This window comes from Micropterus salmoides, unplaced genomic scaffold, assembly GCF_014851395.1.
Source record: "Micropterus salmoides isolate LMB-PRFRI ecotype aquatic unplaced genomic scaffold, ASM1485139v1 Ms_hic_scaffold_12, whole genome shotgun sequence".
In the NCBI taxonomy this organism is placed as follows: domain Eukaryota; kingdom Metazoa; phylum Chordata; class Actinopteri; order Centrarchiformes; family Centrarchidae; genus Micropterus; species Micropterus salmoides.
The window spans coordinates 25,821,815-25,841,472 of NW_024040263.1; the positions used below are offsets into that span (position 1 = coordinate 25,821,815).

The 19,658-nt window shown below is 42.9% G+C and overlaps 1 protein-coding gene across 4 annotated transcripts; it reads left to right on the forward strand.

Moving 5' to 3' along the window:
* The first annotated feature begins 133 nt into the window (after positions 1-133).
* LOC119899622 (meiosis regulator and mRNA stability factor 1) lies at positions 134-19,641 on the forward strand. 4 transcript variants are annotated; one of them, XM_038714245.1, is made up of 27 exons: positions 135-239; positions 783-990; positions 1,579-2,463; positions 2,671-2,833; positions 3,020-3,234; positions 3,442-3,559; positions 3,645-3,817; positions 4,096-4,614; positions 5,921-6,081; positions 6,430-6,591; positions 6,752-6,929; positions 7,077-7,255; positions 7,352-7,432; positions 8,651-8,890; positions 9,164-9,283; positions 9,381-9,559; positions 9,701-9,921; positions 10,020-10,162; positions 10,312-10,445; positions 10,984-11,186; positions 11,695-11,922; positions 13,047-13,286; positions 13,399-13,650; positions 15,466-15,526; positions 15,652-15,756; positions 15,938-16,111; positions 16,620-19,641. In XM_038714245.1, the coding sequence occupies exons 2-27, from the start codon at positions 835-837 to the stop codon at positions 16,826-16,828; spliced, it is 5,499 nt and encodes a 1,832-aa protein (XP_038570173.1). In that variant the 5' UTR covers positions 135-239; positions 783-834; the 3' UTR covers positions 16,829-19,641. The 4 variants fall into 4 exon arrangements, with proteins under 4 accessions (XP_038570175.1, XP_038570173.1, XP_038570176.1 ...); XM_038714248.1 differs by having other exon boundaries at positions 136-239; positions 1,579-1,788; XM_038714246.1 differs by lacking the exon at positions 135-239 and adding an exon at positions 318-656.
* Positions 19,642-19,658: the final 17 nt, after the last annotated feature.

A 19,658-nucleotide genomic window follows, 5' to 3' on the forward strand; every position in this document is an offset into this window, starting at 1 on the left:
CCACTTAAACATTTTTAGCCCAACATAAAATTACTGCAACTAATTTAAAACACAAATGCATGTTATTGTAATATAAACGTGCCAGTCTGGTGCGTTATCACGTTTGTCGTTCACCAGAGTAAACAATAATATTTTGCGACAGTTGCGCGTGGTTTCAGGCAAAATTAGGTTACAAAAAGGTGCGGGTTTCTAAGGAGACAGATAGGGGGAAGAGTCCTTTGAGGACGAGACTTTCTCAGGTAGCTAAATAACACACAATTCTGGAAATGCCTCGCCATGATTAAACACTAACGTTACAGATTTTACCGTAAGGACAATGGACGGTGGCGTGTGGGGGCAGTAGGCTGTGTGTCGGTTAAACAGGCTAACTAATGGTGCCTGTTGTTAGCTAAAATCTAAGGTTAGCTTCAGGCAAACGGTTAACTTAATGCTATCGTTTAATTAGCTAATTTCAGGTAGCTAATTCAGGAATAAATAACGGTAAATGCAGAGAAACGGCATTAACGTGAGCTAGATTGTGGCTAATTTAACGTGGATTGTTTTACTTGATTCGTGTTGGTAAAACACAACTGTGACGCTAGTTAGCTTCAGATAAGAAGTCCAAACTTGCCAAGCGTGTAATGTTCTGCACACAAACCTGCCCCCTTTGTTAGTCGGTAAGCACTTAACACACAAGTTTGGTGTCTTGGAAATGTTGGAAATGCCTACGCACGGGCTTATTGAGGTGCTGTAAACGCAACTAACTATTGTAAAACTTTTAACTTTCGTTTCCTCTTTTATAGGAAAGCATGAGAGAGAGGAGAGACGAAAGTATGGTGAAAGACCCCTCTGGGTATGATGGAAGGACTGGGAAAGGAGAGCTCCATATGTAGCTCTAGACCCTTGCCATGGCTCAGTCACCCCAAAACAGAGGCCTCAACCCTGCTATGGAAACTCAAAGACTGCTTTTCCACCAATGAGACAACCTCAATTCACCACACAGATAAAGAAGTAGGTATTTATCTTTAAACATGCGGAGTATCCATAGGAGAAAGTGGAGGAAATCCAATTCTGGGCAACAATCTTAATTTATTATCTCATATTTAACATTATACATTATTTTAACAATAATTGTTGACTACCAGCTAAAAGTAACCGGAATGCATAGCTACAAAATGATTGTAAGCTGAACACAGTGAGTCCTTTCGGCACTTACATGTCACCTACATGATGATACAGTTAAATGGAGTGCAGGTGGCATTTTAGGCCATAGGTATGATGTTGAATCTGTCACACAGCAGCAGGTTGGACTTTAAATTCAGCTGTTCACCACTTTAAAGTGTGCAGTGAGAGTACAATACTTTTTTTTTTTTTTTTTAAATATTTGGAGTTAGCCACAACAAGCCATATCTCACTTGTTTAATACTGGTCAGTGCACTTATCTCCTGCATGCTGTTAAAACTGTTGTACACCCATTCAGGTTACTTAGGTGTGGTATCACTTCTGCACAAGGGTTAAACAGGTTTCCATAATAAACAATAATCCACCTAACTTTGTTACTTGGTGTAAAATAATCTGCCGGTCTTTTTTATTTTGCAGAACAATTACATGGACAGCAGAAAGGCTGTGCTGGAACTGAAAGATGTCCCCCCTCCTCCTCCGCACCATACGTCCTCTTCCCAATCATCCCAGCCCTTCTCTCTGGCCCCTCTCCCTTTGTCTTCTCCCTGCTTGCCTCCTCCTCAGCTTACACAAGACTCCCAACAACAGCCACCACAGCAGCAGCAACAAGAGGGGGCTAGCCCCAAAGTAAGCATTTGCACTCACTGTGAATATTGCAGCACAGACGGCTATGGGTTATTACGTGGTGGAGGTGTTGTTGGTAGCAGTAGCAGCATTGCTGGTGTTGTCTCGCTCTATATGGCCCCAGCCTCTCTGGGAGCACCCATCAGCAGCAGCAGTATTTGCATGCCTGGCCCTTGCTCTGTAGCTTCATCTGTTCATCAGTATAAACATAAGCTGTGCTACGGAAGTGGAGGTGAAGCTCTTGATCCTTCACGCAGTCTTGGTTACAAACCTCAGCTGCTCTCTTCTGTCGCTACCTCTCAACCTATTTCATCACACCCCTACACCTCCTGCTGCTCAGGGCTTCTCCCCACCTATCAATCTGTACCTCTTCCATGCAGTCAACCAAGCCTGTTTCCCTCCTCAACATCTCTGGCTTCCCCTCTCCCTTGTGTTTCCACTCTACCTGCTCACTTGCATGGCTCTTGCCTGGCCTCTTCTGGCTACTACACCTGTGGTGTGGACTGCTGCCCATCAGCCAGAAGATCCCAGAGAAGCACACTCGGTGATCACCCAACCACCACCACCATCACCACTACAACCACCTCAGCACACTTCTGCTCTAATCCTATGCACCTAAATGTAGAACGCACGGTTTGTGTGAAGGGGGCACACTACTGCCAGGAGTGCCTGTTGAAGGTTGGTAGAACCTTTCTTTTGTATTTGTGTGCCACGAAGATGACTTTAGGGAACTTTAATCACTGTTGGTAACTTCATTCTATGTGCGTGGATGACCTCAGTCATGTACACTGAGACTGGTTTTGTATTTGTTTTATATGATGCATTAGTATTGCTTGCTGTTTGTTTTTTCCCAGACACACTGTATTGATTTGTACTTATTTGCAGCCTATGAAGGGTCTGGCATTAGAGTCGGACAAGGTGTGGCCCAATGTTCCTGTTCCCCAGACTGCTCCTATCGCTATCCCCATTTGTAATGGCTGTGGCACCTCATCTGATAGCATGATGCTCATGTCATCAACCAGCCTTGGCAAGACTGGACAGAAGTATGGTTAGTAGACTCTATAATACGGTTTTGAATTCCTACATATATACATTTTAGTTAAATGTCAGATTGGTCTTGAGGATCTTGATTTGAGTGAAGGGGAATGAAAATGTTCTCCCATGTAAATAAACTTAAGATGCTTTAAAAATGTTAAGTGTGTTTCAGAAAGATTGTTTGCTAACTCTATGCTAGGCTCTCCAGAGAACAGTGGTCCTGAGAATATACCTCCGGTGGGTGTCTTCTGGGACATTGAGAACTGCAGCGTTCCCAGTGGACGCTCTGCTGGAGCTGTGGTCCAGCGTATTCGCAGCCGTTTCTTCCAGGGCCACCGCGAAGCAGAATTCATTTGTGTCTGTGATATCAGCAAAGAGAGTAAAGCTGTCATCCAAGAGCTCAATAACTGCCAGGTACCAACATTAATTTATTTTATTTTCATAGTTACGGTATTGCAGATGTTGGAGTTGGTCCTGTATGTAATGTATTTCCATGTCAGACATTAACTTCCATGAAATGACGTGAACATGTCATGTAATTCCCCACTAAAAGACTGCAAAAGAAAATTCACCAAAATGGAAGAAGTCTTAAGCTATATATACATAATTGTGCTTCATCAGGTTACCGTTGCACATATCAACGCCACAGCGAAGAATGCTGCAGATGACAAACTTCGCCAGAGCCTACGACGTTTTGCTGAGACCCACACTGCACCTGCAACTGTTGTACTAGTATCCTGTGAGTTCAGCTCAGATTCACTATAACCAACTGCAGTCTGAGTACTACAAAGGATTTTGCGATAAGTGTTGTTTTTCATTTACAGCGGATGTGAACTTTGCAAGTGAGCTGAGTGACCTACGTCATCGCCATGGTTTCCAGGTAATCCTAGTCCATGGCAGCCATACATCTTCAGCCCTACTGCAGCACGCCCACTGCCACGTGGCCTTTCAGGAGATCACAGCGGATCTGCCACCACGTATGCTTGTCAAAGCACAGGTAGGCCCCACAAATGCTTCATTGAGACTTAAAATGCTTTGATTTAATCTCTTAAATAAGGTAAGTATGTGCTGGTAACCAAGGAGAATTTCCTTTTTTATGTGGCCTTACGAAGAGGGCAGAGAGTGAGGCAGTTGGAATGTGTATTTGATCATAATGATTATTTACGCAACCTATACCACTCTGTTTTTCAACTATAAGGAAGACTACTGCTTTAATTTTTAAGTGTAAATTATACAAACCAGACAGGCGCGCTGTCTCTTATTCCCCTCCCTCAGCCGAGTTTCAACCTCCTCTATGTGCACAACCTCCCTGTCAACTGTGATAAGAGCCTGCGGAACGCTGTGAAGCTCAGGCTCCGGCGCCTGTCAGACAACTGTGGTGGCAAGGTGCTGGGCGTGTCCCAGGGCACAGCGGTCCTCCGTTTTGGCAGCCCTGAGGCAGCTACACGTGCCCGCAAGCGAATGGAAAATGAGGATGTGTTTGGCCACCGAATCAGCCTCTCCTTCTCCCCGTCGCCCAGAGACGATGCAAGTCGTGAGCCTGAGCTTCAGTCTCTGCCTCATCACTTGCCTCAGACTCTGCCCCAGACCTATCAAAACCAGGAGTCAGTGTTCGTCCCTCCCCCATCCATATCCTCCTTCTCCTTTCTGCCCCTGGAGAAGCCCAGGTCACCCAGGAGGCCACGGCGAGCAACCCGCCCGTGCCACACCTCCGGCTCAGTGCCTGAAAGGCCCTACAGCCCCAGGAGGGGGTGCAGTGGGCCTCCCGGTGGTGCTCCAGCTAATCCCCATCAGGTCAGCAGACTCGTCGGTGCCTGCTTCCCCTTAACCTCCATTGCCCTCTGTCCTTGTCTGGGCTGCTATGTAAATCACACTAGCTTCTCTCCCCCCAGTGTCCTAATTGTTGCTTGACTAACAACTTGTGGCTGCTCGCTAAGCTTCATAAGTCTGCTTGTGCTAGCATGTAGCATGTATTAGTTGTGATTAGTCCTTCATGTACCCCCTGTTGTCCTGCATGTTCATTTGTTATTTTAATGCATGAATAGCTTTTGTGCTTTCTTTTCTGATTTATGTTTTGTCCAGTATATCAGTGCTGATATACTCCTGTGTGAGTAGCCATTTCAGCCAAAGTCTGCTCCCTGCCTCTATTTTGTGGCTGAATTTGGCCCATGCAGTTTTCCACAATGATTAAAAACTGACCTCTGGTAGCTAGAATGACTGACTTGGTGTGTCTTTCTTTCTTTTATTGTAATCCAACAGGCCAGTGCGGAAGCCTGGAGAAAAATGTTCCTTAAATGTATTGTATAGATGGGCTGAAACTAGGGATGGACATTTAAGCTTTCTCTGTAGCTGTGCAGTAAAAGAGGGTGCTGATGGATCAGTGGACAAGATATGTGCCTTTTGGTGTGAGTGACCTGGGTTCAATTCCCCACTGTGACACAATCCACCAAGACACTTAACCCCTAGTTGCTCCAGAGGTGTGCAATCTCTGAAATATATATAGCAATTATAAGTCGCTTTGGATAAAAGTGTCAGATAAATCTAAACACAAAGAATATAAAGTAACATACAGATTTCTGTGCAGATCGCACTATGGGAATAATGTACTTGTCATTGCGGGTCTAGTTCATGATTTTCATTGCTATATCATCAGCTGTGTGTTATGGGTACACAGTATTTGTCCATTTAATACATAATCCCAATCTCAAATCTATTGTCGCTCTTTCTGCAACTGTCACAATGGCAGTCCTGTTGGCTGTTCCAGCTTGGCCTTGAGCTTCTCAGCATTCTGTCGATGTTTAATCAGAGCAGCTCGCATTGTGTATAACACATTCAAGTTCAACAAATTTTGAAAGTCAGTATCTTCAACAATCTTCATGATGCACTAAATTCAAATATTCAGCTGACATTGGCTACTGCTGTTCCATTTAGCTAGTTGATTAAAAATGCCCATCCCTAGTTAAACATAACTAAATGCCCTTCCATGACTTTTTCTATTGAGCTTGACGTGCACACACTCATACACGCAAACAAACTCATCAACCGTATCCAGCCAGTCAACATGTATAGTATTAACATATGCTGCCTCTGTCTGATCCAGGAGCTGGCTAGTTTGGAGGGTAAGCCCAGAATGGGCTTCCACCACTTGGAGAAGGGGCGTGCGGTTTCCTCTTCCCCGTCCCCCCACAGTAATGGTGAGACAGGAGCCCTGGAGCAGCTGTCCAAGCCTGGTCTCACTGGAGAATCCATGTACAGGAGGAGGTACACACAGGGAATGGGGACATTTGACTGAAGAAGGATGTCATATGATTAATAACTAGATTAAAAACTCACATACTTTTTTCTTTTGGTGTGCAAGTGCTAGCTTTAAGCTAAATGTAAGATAGTTAGGTGGTAAATCTCCTGTTGTCATTTTTTAGCCAGTCAATTATTTTTGTTGGATCCTTTTTATAAAATAAATCTTTCCCAGAAAGATGATGATGATCTAGCAGCATGACCAGCAACACTGCAGCAAAGGAAAGGAAAACTTTTAGAAGCCCTGAACAGCAAAGGATGTTGCTGTTAGACGTATCTCTCCACCCCCACCCACTTTTTGTGTGTGTTATGTAGAAGAGAGGGCTCCAATCCTCGGAGTGTGACTGAATCCCCTGTGGAACAAGGAAACGGGAGCTCAGGGGAGTTCCAGATTAGCACACCCTCAGCTTTCAGCAAGTTGAACCTGCACAGGAGCTTCAGTCCTCTTGTCCTGTCCCAGGGCTCCTGGTCATCAAGGTGACGTTGGGTTTAAATAAGTCATGTGACTAAATCGGAGTAGAACATTATTTTTTCACGGAGGACACTGATGATGATGCATACAAATTCTACAGACCCTCATAATAATAAATACTATGTTAGTTATTTTAAATTTGTGTTCCCCTTCTCCAACATAAAGGAGTGCATCCCCCTGTCTGTCAAGCCGGTCCTCGCCCCTCCTGGCTGCCCCTCATCCTGAAGGTTCTCCTGAGCCTTTTTCAGACGGTGCAGAGGTCCAGGTGGCCAACCTGGACTACAGAATGTCCCGCAAGGACCTACAGCAGACACTACATGACACCTTCTCACGATACGGGCAGGTAAGGCCTACTCAAGAATGTTGTTATACCTATTAATGTATAGATAGCCTTTATCCTCGTGACATCTGAGTCTAAAAGAGCAAAGTCTCAACTGAAATTCACCCCTGTCTCTCTTTGTCATCTCTTTGTCTGACTTGTTTTGTCTAGGTGAAAGCTGTGGAGCTTAGCCCCCACACTGACTATCAGCTGAAGGCGACAATCCAGATGTTGTCCTTGCAGCAGGCCATAAGTGCCGTTAGTGGCCTGCACCGTTATAAGATCGGAGGCAAGCGCATTCAGGTGTCTTTGATCACTGGAGGCAGCAACAAATCGCTTGCCATGCTCAGGTAGAGTCAGGTGTAGTTGAGTTGGGTTCATGAATACATATTTTCTTCAACTGTTCTTGGTTTGTTGTGGTAAATTTTAGCTTTCTCATTATACAGCACAGAGATCATCAGCATTCTTCAGGATGCACCTGCCAATTGCCTCCCCCTCTTCAAGTTCACTGAAATCTATGAGAAAAAGTAAGTAGATCTGTCCCAACTCATGGCTTTCAAACATGAGCAACTTTACCCATACACATAAATGTGAGGTGCAGGTCACACACATGTCACTCGCAGGCCTCTGCCTCTCCAGCAATTCATAGTTTTTACATGACGTCACATTCCAAGGAAAACGCTCTCTTGGATGGCAAAAAGACATTTTCTACTGCCTGCCAACCAGGAAGCAAGTGATGCATTGTTACTTTGAGTTTGTTACTTTTGCGTTGCCAAAATGCTGGATGGTTGTGCTTTCGGATGCACTAATCGAGGAAGAGACAAGCCTGGCCTGTGTTAGGTGAGGGATTCCCCAGAAAGGGAAAGTAAACATTACCACAGTTGAGCAGCGGCAGGGACCTGGCGGTTTTTAATGGTAGAAATGCGGAAGCGGATGCTGTAACGTTATATGGATGGTTATATGGGGTGGTGATGGCGCAATGGATAAGATGCCTGCCTTTGGCGTGAGACCCGGTTTCAATCCCCCACTGTGACCCATCCACCATTGTGTCCCTGAGCAAGACACTTAACCCCCTGTTGCTCCAGAGGCATGCGACCTCTGACATATATACCAATTGTAAGTCGCTTTGGATAAAAGCGTCAGGTAAATTTAAATGGATCGGATATGCCCAACACTTGCAGTTTGTTATCTTTCTTTTTCTTAAGTTGAAAGGTGATCCAAATAAAATTTTCAGTCTCTACAGGCCGGGGAAGTCGTGGTGTGAGCCTCTGTGTTGGTTTTTTTGGGGAGGGTTGTTTTTGCCCTCCAGGTCACCACGCATGTCATGTAACTGAAAACTATGAATAGTTAATACCGTCTTTCTTTGTTTGCCTGATGACAGCTTGAAGATAACCTAGAAAGCCAAGGACAAGAGATATGGTGCTCTAGACTACAACTGTCTCCCCTTAGAATGTAATACATGTCACCTCCTAGTTACAACTTGACTTAGGTAAACCATTAGTTCATCATTCAATAAGATTGTTACACACACTTAAGTCAGTAGAGAATGATCTTGTAAGGGGTCCATCGCAGACTTTATAGTTAAACAGTAAAGGGACAAATATGGTGGACAAAGAGGATCTTCAGATTTGGTTTTGGCACTACAAGTGTCCTCACTTTGTAGTATAGCAATTCCAAAATGATAAGAGATGTATTTCAAAATAATTTGTGCAGCCAAACTATATGCTTTCCCCCCCACACTCCAGATATTCACGTAAGATTGTGGTTGGGGATCTGTACAAGTTACCAGAGGTGGTGGCAGTGCGGGAACAGGGAGGCTCAAGGCTTGTGTGCCTTCTGCCCAGCAGCCAAATCCGTCAGAGTCCACTGGGATCTTCCCAGTCCCAGGAGGGCTCATGCTCTGCCAGCGGCAGCCCCGTGATCTTTGAGGAGCTGGAGTACCATGAACCTGTCTGCAGACAACACTACACACATCAGGACTTCAGGTTCTTAGAATTTTGCATGCAAAATGCACGTAGTGTATTTAATCTGCTTATTTCATGAAAACCTCTATTAAGAGTTACATACCCCTTGTCATCAAACTTGTTTTGTTGATAATTCTTTAAAGACTTAATGATTTATTTATTATAATCTGCTAGTGCCCAAGTTCCATAATGGTCCCGCGCATCTTCACCTGTCATGTACCTCACTTGCACTTGCCTGAAGAATTAAGTGTATCTTAATTCTCAAAGCACCGTTCTCAACTTTTATTTCTCTAGTGAGGCTGACTTTGACCCAGACTCCTATAAAATACCTTTTGTTGTGATGTCGCTGAGCACCTTAGCCTCTGAGGTCCACAGTCTGTTGCAGTCACATGAGGGAACTCTTCCATTACTAAGGTGAAAAACCAGCTCTTTAATTCACGTATAAATGTTTTCATCAAACGAAGCATGTTTTAACTTTATGAAGTAAATAATGTAGTATCTTTTCTTTTAGTTTCCCAGACTGCTATGCAGCGAAGTTCAGCTCTCTGCAGCTGGGCAATGAGGCACTGGAGGGTGGTGTTCCTCTGGAGCACCTCATTACCTGTGTTCCCAGTATCACTATAGTTACAGCTCAGAATGGTTTCAAAGTCATCAAGTGGATCCACAACAAACCACCAGCAGCAAACTCGGGTGGGAACAAAATCTTAAGTCTTTGTTTTGACATTTGAACTCGAATGTGTTAATTTTCTACAGTATCTGCTTAGATTTGTCTTTACCTGTCAGATATACCCATTTCAGCAGTTTGAAAAAAACATGTTTCTTTTCACGCAGAGCCGTGGATTCAGCGCTGCAAGAGTCCGGTTGGCAATCCACAGCTCATTCAGTTCAGCCGTGAGATTATCGACCTGTTGAAGAGTCAACCTTCTTGCATCATGCCCATGAGCAAGTTCATACCCTCATACCACCATCACTTTGCCAAGCAGTGCCGCGTCTCTGACTATGGCTACTCCAAGCTGCTGGAGCTTCTGGAGGCCGTGCCACATGTCCTGCAGGTATTGAGGTTACTGAGTCGCACATGATTGCCAGATTACTTTTTAATTGTACATTTGTTTGTATTTGACATATATGTTTGTTTTTTTTTTACCTACAGATCTTGGGTATGGGTACCAAACGTTTACTGACCCTGACCCATCGTGCTCAAGTGAAGCGCTTCACCCAAGACTTGCTCAAACTGCTCAAATTTCAAGCCAGTAAACAAGTGGCAATTAAGGACTTCATGCAGGCATACCATTGGTCAGTCAGCATTGCTTGGAGCTGTAGATGACGTCTGGAGGATGTTTTTAATTTAATTCGGATAAATGCTAGGGGTGTGCAGGCAAATAAGTATGGATCATCTGTGTTATGGATGTTTTGTGAGATATTCTTATACTTTTGTGTGTCAGGTGCTTCTCCAGAGACTGGAGGGTGATCGACTATGGCATATGTGACCTGATGGACCTGCTGACCGAGATTCCTGACACCACCATCACTATTACACATCAGGACACGGACACAGTCATCTCTGTTCCCAAGAGAGGTCCGTTTTAAACCAGTAACTAAAAATACCTATTTACAAGTGAAGATGAAGCTAAATGTGAATTGTTGGTATTCCACTGCACCCCACAGCTATGTCAACAAGCCACAACCCACTATACTTTCAGAAGCCATGTTTGCCTATTTAATTACAAATATTATTGTTTCTGATTATTTACATTATTGACATGGTCAAATTGCTGGTATTGCAGTGCCCAGTGTAGTCTTTATCAAGAGACTTATGTTGTGTTAGAAATGATAAGAATACGATTTACTTTGTCTGAAGCAAACCTTTGTATAATTGTTAAATATAACAATATATGCAGTACTGTGCAAAGACTTTTAGAATTGGATGTTGGATTATTTTCATTCACTTTGCATTATATTAATTCATAAACATACTATATTACCATGTCTATTTTTGAAAGCGTTCTTACTAAAATACCAAAAAAAAACACACCCCTAAAATATAAGATAATCGATGTTGACAATCCTTACAGTGTGCCAATAATTTCACTGAATTCCCTCTTATTTCCCTACAGAGCGTACAGTGGAGGAAATGGAGCGCACTAAGCAGTTTGGGAAGGAGGTGGTGGACCTTCTTCGTCACCAGCCTCACTGTCGAATGCCCTTCAGTAAGTTCATCCCCACCTACCACCATCACTTCGGTCGTCAGTGCAAGCTCAGCTACTACGGCTTCACTAAGCTCGTGGAGCTCTTCGAGGCAATCCCCGACATACTGATGGTGAGTTAGGTAGACTGTGTGTGTGGTCCCCTGTGCTCTTAAGTATGAGAAGTTGTTGATCATAACAGAATATTTACCAGCCCTCAGGACAAAAGGGAAGTAAGATTTAATAAACTATATTGAAGCAGTGGTATCAAGGTGTAAATCTGGTGTGTAACGATTTTACCTCCCATGCTATGCAGCAAAAAGAAAGAGTGGCAATTACTGGGATATTATCTCAAGATAGTGACGGTTAATAAGTATGTGAGTCATATATTTCTGTTTGCTTCTTTGAAGTGACTTGCTAATTCAAACTGAACTGCTAATAGCTGATCAGCATTGGCCAGCTCCCATGATACTTGCTACTCCTATTCTCATTTACACCAAATGCTTCCTGGGTCAGATCAGGATCCTCTTGGATTTTTTTTATGTCATGTGTTTGGATTTAACTGTTATTGAACCCACCTTTCAGAGGATAATGCCTCCTTCTTTGACCACCATCTTAACAGCTGTCCCTTACCTTCATCAGGTGTTGGAGTGTGGTGAGGAGAAAGTGCTGACTCTGACAGAAGTGGAGCGTATCAAAGCTCTGGCGGCTCAGCTGGTCAAGCTGCTTCGGGCGCAGAAAAACTCCAGTCTTCCTGTCAGCCAGCTGCTCACAGAGTACAGCAAGACCTTTGGTTATGGTCTACGTCTGCAGGACTACGATGCCAGCTCCCTGCCAGCTCTGCTGACCAAACTCTGCCATGTTGTCAAGGTAAAGAGCACCCCCAAGGATTAGTGTTTGTCTTGTTTTCCTCTATTTCAATTTGGTTGTTCTGTTCATTGCTGCTTAATTGCAATTGTAAACCTTAAATCTACAGGAAATGACAAGTCTTTATTTCTCCCCATTGAGAGAGACATCAAGGTGTTACGTCTGCCAGAAATAAGTGACATTTAAATGTTTGTGCTATATTTGTGCCAGTTAATGTCTAGTAGTTAAAACGACAGCATTACTGCCATTGTAGAATTAATTCAATAAAATGTTTACTGTTGCTTAGTTACAGTGGAAACCTCCTATAGTGATCAAATCTGTCCGGGTCAAATTGTTCACTAGAAGTTTTATTTCTCATGCAGATCACCATCTAATTGACATCTGTATATGCATTACATGAATATAAAGTAACAAAACTGAAAGCTTTGCTATTTACTGAATTTATACTGAAAGTATCCAGATACAGGACAGCTTTTCATATTGTGGAACTGTACTGTTTAAAATTTAAAATACACTATACAGTAGTGGATATAAAACTGTAGTTTATATTATAATTAGGCTATAGCCTAAAACAGTATTGTACTGTTAAAAAATACAGTAACATCTGTAGTGCAAATAGGCTACTAAGCCACAGTGATTTCAGTGCATTTCTAAAGTTTGAAAAACAGCAAATATTCATTAAATATTCTGATCTTAATCAAAAAATAAACCGCAGTGGTCACAACAACAGAGGTAAATGAGGTTACCTCTGATTTGTATGACTGCTCTGCACCACCTGGAAATGTAACTTCACAAACTTGTCCATTGATGTTTGATTGATTGTTGTTTACTTCTTACTGGGGTAACTGCTCACCATGGTAACTGCAGCACATTTCAATAACCGATCAGTGTGTATAAAAGCACTGTCTACTGACCAATCTTTTCCCTTGGGAAATGAGTGAATGAATGGATGTATAAAGACCTAGATTCTAGTAATACGTCCATGAGAAGACCCCGTGGAGCTCTCCATGTTTGCGATTATGCTGCAAACAACCCCCCCTTGTTGTTGTAGTACAGGCCTCAAGGTTTTCTGAATCACTAGTAAGATACCAAACAAAAACAAGAAGCCACTTTCTTTCCTTTTCAAGGTGGTGGATGGCTCAGAGGGTCGGGAAGTGCAGTTGATCAACCGGAAGTCTTTGCGTTCACTGACCTCCCAGCTACTGAGTCTGCTCATGTCTCAAGAGGAGGAGCATCTTACCAAGGGTCTCAAAGTGGAGCTGCTGAGTCAGCATTACCTGAATGCCCATGGAGTCCTGCTCAATCCATGTGAATATGGGTTCCTCTCCCTCAGCGAGTTACTCAAGAGCCTACCCTACCTTGTGGAGGTGAGTGGAGGAGGGTTTTTTGGTTGTTGTTGTTCTTAAACTCCTTCACGATCTAGTTTACCTGTTGTGCCACACAGGCAGGACAGACTGACTGTTCTTTCTTCTTCCACAGTTGTACCACGAAGAAAGTGATGATGACAGCAAAGCTGGCAACAGTGCCAATGGTCGCGCTGAGGAGTGGGTGAGGCTGACCAGGCTTTACCAGTTTGCCCGCAACGTACGGGCCCTGCTCCACACCTACCATTACAACCAGATCTTCCTGACTGAGTTCCAGGGGGCTTATAACAAATTTACAGGCTACAGCCTTGAGCCACGTTCCTATGGATACATCAGCACTGATGAGCTGCTCAGCGCCATTCCACAGGTGGGAATTTATTTCATTAGATACTTTTACAGCAGTACGTCAAGACACATTGTCCATAGATAACGTCCGGGTGTGAGATCTGCTAGTGCTGCTTAAATCTCATACACTCTTCAGAGCTTGTCTTTAGTGTTGTCATTACAGGTGCTGGTCATATAATTAGAATATCATCAAAATTGATTTCAGTAATTCCATTCAAAAAGTGAAACTTGGATATTATATTCATTCATTACACACAGACTGATATTTCAAATGTTTATTTCATTTAATTGTGATGATTAAAACTGACAACTAATGAAAATCCCAAATTCAGTATCTCCGAAAATTAGATTATTACTTAAGACCAATACAAAAAAAGGACTTTTAGAAATGTTGGCCAACTGAAAAGTATGAGCATGTACAGCACTCAATACTTAGTTGGGGCTCCTTTTGCCTGAATTACTGCAGCAATGCGGTGTGGCATGGAGTCGATCAGTCTGTGGCACTGCTCAGGTGTTATGCTCTGATAGTGGCCTTCAGCTCTTCTGCATTGTTGGGTCTGGCGTATCGCAACTTCCTCTTCACAATACCCCATAGATTTTCTACAGGGTTAAGGTCAGGCGAGTTTGCTGGCCAATTAAGAACAGGGATACCATGGTCCTTAAACCAGGTACTGGTAGCCTTGGCTCTGTGTGCAGTCAAGTCATGTTGGAAAATTAAATCTGCATCTCCATAAAGTTGGTCAGCAGCAGGACGGCTACGTTGACCTTGGACCTCAGAAAACAGTGGACCAACACCAGCAGATGACATGGCACCCCAAACCATCACTGACTGGAAACTTTACACTGGACTTCAAGCAATGTGGCTTCTGTGCCTCTCCTCTCTTCCTCCAGACTCTGGGACCTTGATTTCCAAAGGAAATGCAAAATTTACTTTCATCAGAGAACATAACTTTGGACCACTCAGAAGCAGTCCAGTCCTTTTTGTCTTTAGCCCAGGCGAGACGCTTCTGACGCTGTCTTGTTCAAGAGTGGCTTGACACAAGGAATGCGCAGCTGAAACCCATGTCTTGCATACGTCTGTGCGTGGTGGTTCTTGAAACACTGACTCCAGCTGCAGTCCACTCTTTGTGAATCTCCCCCACATTTTTGAATGGGTTTTGTTTCACAATCCTCTCCAGGGTGCGGTTATCCCTATTGCTTGTACACTTTTTTTTCTACCACATCTTTTCCTTCCCTTCGCCTCTCTATTAATGTGCTTGGACACAGAGCTCTGTGAACAGCCAGCCTCTTTAGCAATGGCCTTTTGTGTCTTGCCCTCCTTGTGCAAGGTGTCAATGGTCGTCTTTTGGACAGCTGTCAAGTCAGCAGTCTTCCCCATGATTGTGTAGCCTACAGAACTAGACTGAGAGACCATTTAAAGGCCTTTGCAGGTGTTTTGAGTTAATTAGCTGATTAGAGTGCGGCACCAGGTGTCTTCAATATTGAACCTTTTTACGATATTCTAATTTTCTGAGATACTGATTTTGGGGTTTTCATTAGTTGTCAGTTATAATCATCAAAATTAAAAGGAATGAACACTTGAAATATATCAGTCTGTGTGGAATGAATGTATACATTATACAAGTTTCACTTTTTGAGTGGAATTACTGAAATAAATCAACTTTTTGATGATATTCTAATTATCTTATATTACCAGCACCTGTATTTGTTTTGTTTAAGTCGTGGACAACCCATATCTTTAACAAAATACTGCATCACAAGTTCTTATACAGTCCTTGTAGTTTGTTATTCTTGTCTCTGACTATTTAGTCTGATCATTTTAACATGTCGTCATCAGGTGGTCTGGATCAAAGGGCATGGTCACAAGAGGATTATCGTTTTAAAGAACGATATGAAAGGTAAGGTGATATTTGTCATAGCAGGTTTCATTTAGTAAAGTGGAAAAATTTGCAAAATGATTGCATGAGACGCCACCTGCAGTGTATGGAAGCTGTATAATATGGATCTGTGTGTTTTTGTTTAGCAAGGGTAAGCTCTTCAGTCCCCAACAGCCCCCTGCCAGAAGAGAACATGGAGAGCCCGAGAGACAGCCCGATTAGCAACACAACGTCTGAAGCCCAGAGCCCAGGTAATATAGTTCAACAGGTATTTACATACATTGTTTTGGATTTAAAAATATAGTGAAGTAATTAAAACGCCTGTATAAATCAAAATAAGGGGATGAAAATGTTTGACTTAAAACCAAGGTATGGTTTTAGAGAGACTCTGCTGTGTTTTCTCAGACAGAATCATGTTCTTGTACCTGGCAGGTGTGCCCGACCTAGCGGCAGAGTCAGAGCTGCTGTGTCTGACATCACCAGTAGACCTACTCTGTGGCCCGGTACCATCCTGCCTACCGTCACCTCAGCTCCACCCCGACCCCGTTCTCCTCCAGGAGACGGACCTTATCCACTTTGAGGAGAGAACTCCACCACAACCAACGGGTTAGTTTAAATGTTAAGTTTCATGTATTTGTTTCATTTAAATATGTATAATTGTTCCGGTAGTATTGCAGGTTTAAAATAATTTGTATCCCCGTTAGTCACCCTTTGCTTTGACCGTTCTCAACAGTCTGACTCAGGTTCTCAACACTACAGACATTAAAAATCCACTAGATTCGATGCGGTCTGTTTTGTTTTTTTGGCCCCTAACCCTGAACAGTAATATTCTGCCTTAAGTCAATTAGCCTGTATATTGCGTGTGTGGGGGGAGGGGGGTTAAGCTGATCAGATGCTTGATTAAAAATTTGAGATTTCAAGATTTCCTATTTGTAAAGTTACAAATTTGGGTGATTGTGTGGCATTGGCACAGATATGTACTTAATATTGGGTAAATGGCGGAAAATTTACACTGCAAGAGAAAACATCAAAAATACATTTTAATGAGTACATCACACTTTATTTGCACCTTTCATTAGGTGTAAGCTCAGTCTGTACTCGTGTGTGATTTCAGTGAGTAATGAACCTGAGGTGGTGGCAGCTGTGGCTGACAGCACATCTGATCCACCTGAGCACCCTGGCAGCACCGAAGCCTCTGCAGTCTCCAGACTTTCACCGCCCCCTGACATGAAGACTCCCTTGTCTGTGGACAGTCCGAGCAGAAGAGCCACGCGCAGCAGAATTAAGCTAGCAGCCAACTTCTCATTCCCAGCAGACCTCTGACCCTTTTAACACATGCACACAAAGCAATACTAGTTCACCCAGAGTGTAACTCTAAATGTAAGAGTTGACTGGTTACGCTGAACACACTGCGCAGAAGTGACCCCAGAAGAGCATTGGTATTGTCCCCTCTACATCCCAACAGGCTGTTGCATTCTTCTGCTTTCTTCTTAATCACTCATCAGCCATCTTTGTTCGCTGATTTCACATCAGTGTGTTCTCCCGATGATGTTCACCAAGCTGTGATTTTCTTCTTGCAGGTTTTCTGCAATTCTTTAATTTGCCAAATACATCTACTGTAACCTGTATTTGATTTCATCTCCAGGGAAGTTAAATTGTATTTCCATGAATGTGCATCTTCAGTTTAGAGCCACGTTGTGTCGAAGAACACTCTCTGGCTTGCAATGACTGCAGAGTCTAAAAATGAGGTAGTTGTCACTGTATACTGAGTATTGGGGGATATTGGGAGAAATGCTGGGGGTGAATAACCATGTTTTCTGTATAAAATCAAAGATTTAGTTACCCACATTCTCAGTTAAAATTTTTTTTAAAATAACAGAAGGTTTCTAGAGATGTTTTGTTCATGTACCATATTGAGAAACCTTCATGTATACTTCCTTGCTGTATCCCCAAAAACAGAGCATTTCATTTGTGACATTCATTCATTTTTTAACTCATTTCAAAGTTGTTGTTTTTTTGTTTGTTTTTTTTACAGATTTTGCTTTATAGGTAATGGTAGACATGTCAACCGAACTGGCTAAGTACCTGCCCATTTCATTCTTTCAGTCTTATCTTGGGTGTAAAGTACTAAAGATTTCTTAAGTGGTAGCTTCTCTTTGAAGTATAGTCTGGACTTTGTGTCACTGTTGTGAAGTAGCCTATGGACAGTATTTTCAGTTCCTATTATATTATGCAGAGTATTAGTCTGTGGAGGATTTTGGCCTATGTGGTGTATTTGGTAGCAATTCAGTGATGGGATAGATGAGAGAAACATTGGTGCTAACTGTTCAGATAGCAGCTTTTGTTACTGGAAGCGAACAGTGTTCGAACAGTTCAGGCATGGATGGAAAGGTTTTGATTGATATTGCGACAAGCACTGCTCTCAGGAATTTTTATTCTTGTAGTACTTAATTTATAGCAAAGATTTTGGCTCGTCTCCAGGGCAACTGATGAAGGCCAGAATGGGAAAAGGATGGCTCTTTAGTACTCGCCCAAGTGTGTGCTCAGGCAGCAGGAACTGAGATGTACTTTGATTGTTCAGCTTCAGCCAGCAGCTGGTGTGTTTGTGTTCTTTTAGCTATATTTTGTCTGTGCGTGGGTTACACTGGAGCAGGTGGTGTGAAATATGCATGGTGTGCATAAATGAGTTTATGCATGGTGTAAGCCCAGGAGGAGCAGACAGGAAGAGATGATGGTAAGACATTCTTTAAGATCGGTCTTTTATTTCCATCAACTTTTAGGGATCTTCGCGTTGGCGTCGCTCTTGCAGTCGCCACATAAATGCTCAAGGTTTTTGAGTTAACCTTGTTGCTGGTAAGCACTGTATCTGTGGTGATGTCCACACTGCCTGAGTTGAAGTGTTCGAGGGGAGCAGTGAGCACTCCTGAGATTTTGATTTTTAATGACAAGGTGAATGGCTGTGAGTTTTTAGGGGAAAAGAGGTGAGACTGGAGGTGGTAGGCTGTTTGTGGAGCACCATGGGGGCTTGGAAAGCCTCCTTAACAAACTGAAGTACAGACAGAGGACCCTCTGCGGCTCTCTGGAATCTACCGGGCTTTTACAATGGCTTGTATTTGCCACGGTGCCAAAGGAATCACCATCGTTACCTCCCCTTCCCTCACATCTCAGAGTTTTTACTTAACTGATGTGTGTTGGTTTCTGTTGTCTTCTGTGAAGTGTTTACAAGACTGCTGGCTGCAGAATTGCCACCAAATGTCAGCTGCCTGTGAAGTTTAAGTCAAAGTTTTGTGTTCAGAGAAAAGGTTCAAAGCAATGGGTAAAAGCCCATTTAATCAGTTTGAGTGTTTACCTCTTTAGCCATTGTTAGCAGTATGTTTTCTTTGTCAGACTTAATTTTGACTTCGTATGAAAAGCCTTTTTAAAGCTGAGAGATTCTACCTGCCAACGTAGCAAAATGTCTAAGATGCCGATCAAAAAGTTTTTAATTAGAGCCGTTAGGGTTCAGGACTCTCCTCTCCTGCAATGTTTTACTATCTGGAAACCTCTCTGATTATGGAACAAGCAGTTCAGAGTAGTTAATAATTTAAAATTGGTAATGTTAGAAAAGGGGCTTTAAATGCTCACTAGAAATGTCTAGATTTAACTTTGGCAGTAAGAATGTTACTTTTTTTGAATTTGAGCAAACCCTCGCACTCCCACAGTACTGCAGTGGCAACTAGCTTAGCTGCTATGTATTAATACATTTATCTTCCCTATTTAGCTTTCTCTTTCTTTTGGTTACATCAGTGAGAAGCTATTGCACCTGTCAAAATATGCACGTTTGCATAGTTTTGGTTCATGAAATACATAATGTGAAATTAGTTAGTGGCCAGAGGGGTTGTAACATGTTTTGTCTTTTCTTCTGTTTAACTGTATATGACCCTGTCTTGCTTTTCCTTCATTCAGCAGTACCCTTAAAACTCCTGCCTTGTGATTATTTTTTTTGTTTACCTGGTCAACACGTCTCACTTATGTGTCCTCTACATTCTCCTCCCCCCTCTGTCAAACTGTTTTACTGCCTCACTGCACCAGAAGTTACTGTAACAGTCTAATGAAGGGACCAAAAGGATTTCCGTAAATAAATTTCACAAGCATCATTTCTGTCTCGTCTCGA

Bases quoted from the DNA above. Each gene is read 5' to 3' on its own strand.
- LOC119899622 (XM_038714245.1), top strand. From the start codon at position 835: ATGATGGAAGGACTGGGAAAGGAGAGCTCCATATGTAGCTCTAGACCC. The intron at 6,930-7,076 runs GTAAGGCCTACT...TGTTTTGTCTAG, and splicing joins CCTTCTCACGATACGGGCAG to GTGAAAGCTGTGGAGCTTAG. The intron at 8,891-9,163 runs GTTCTTAGAATT...TTATTTCTCTAG, and splicing joins TACACACATCAGGACTTCAG to TGAGGCTGACTTTGACCCAG.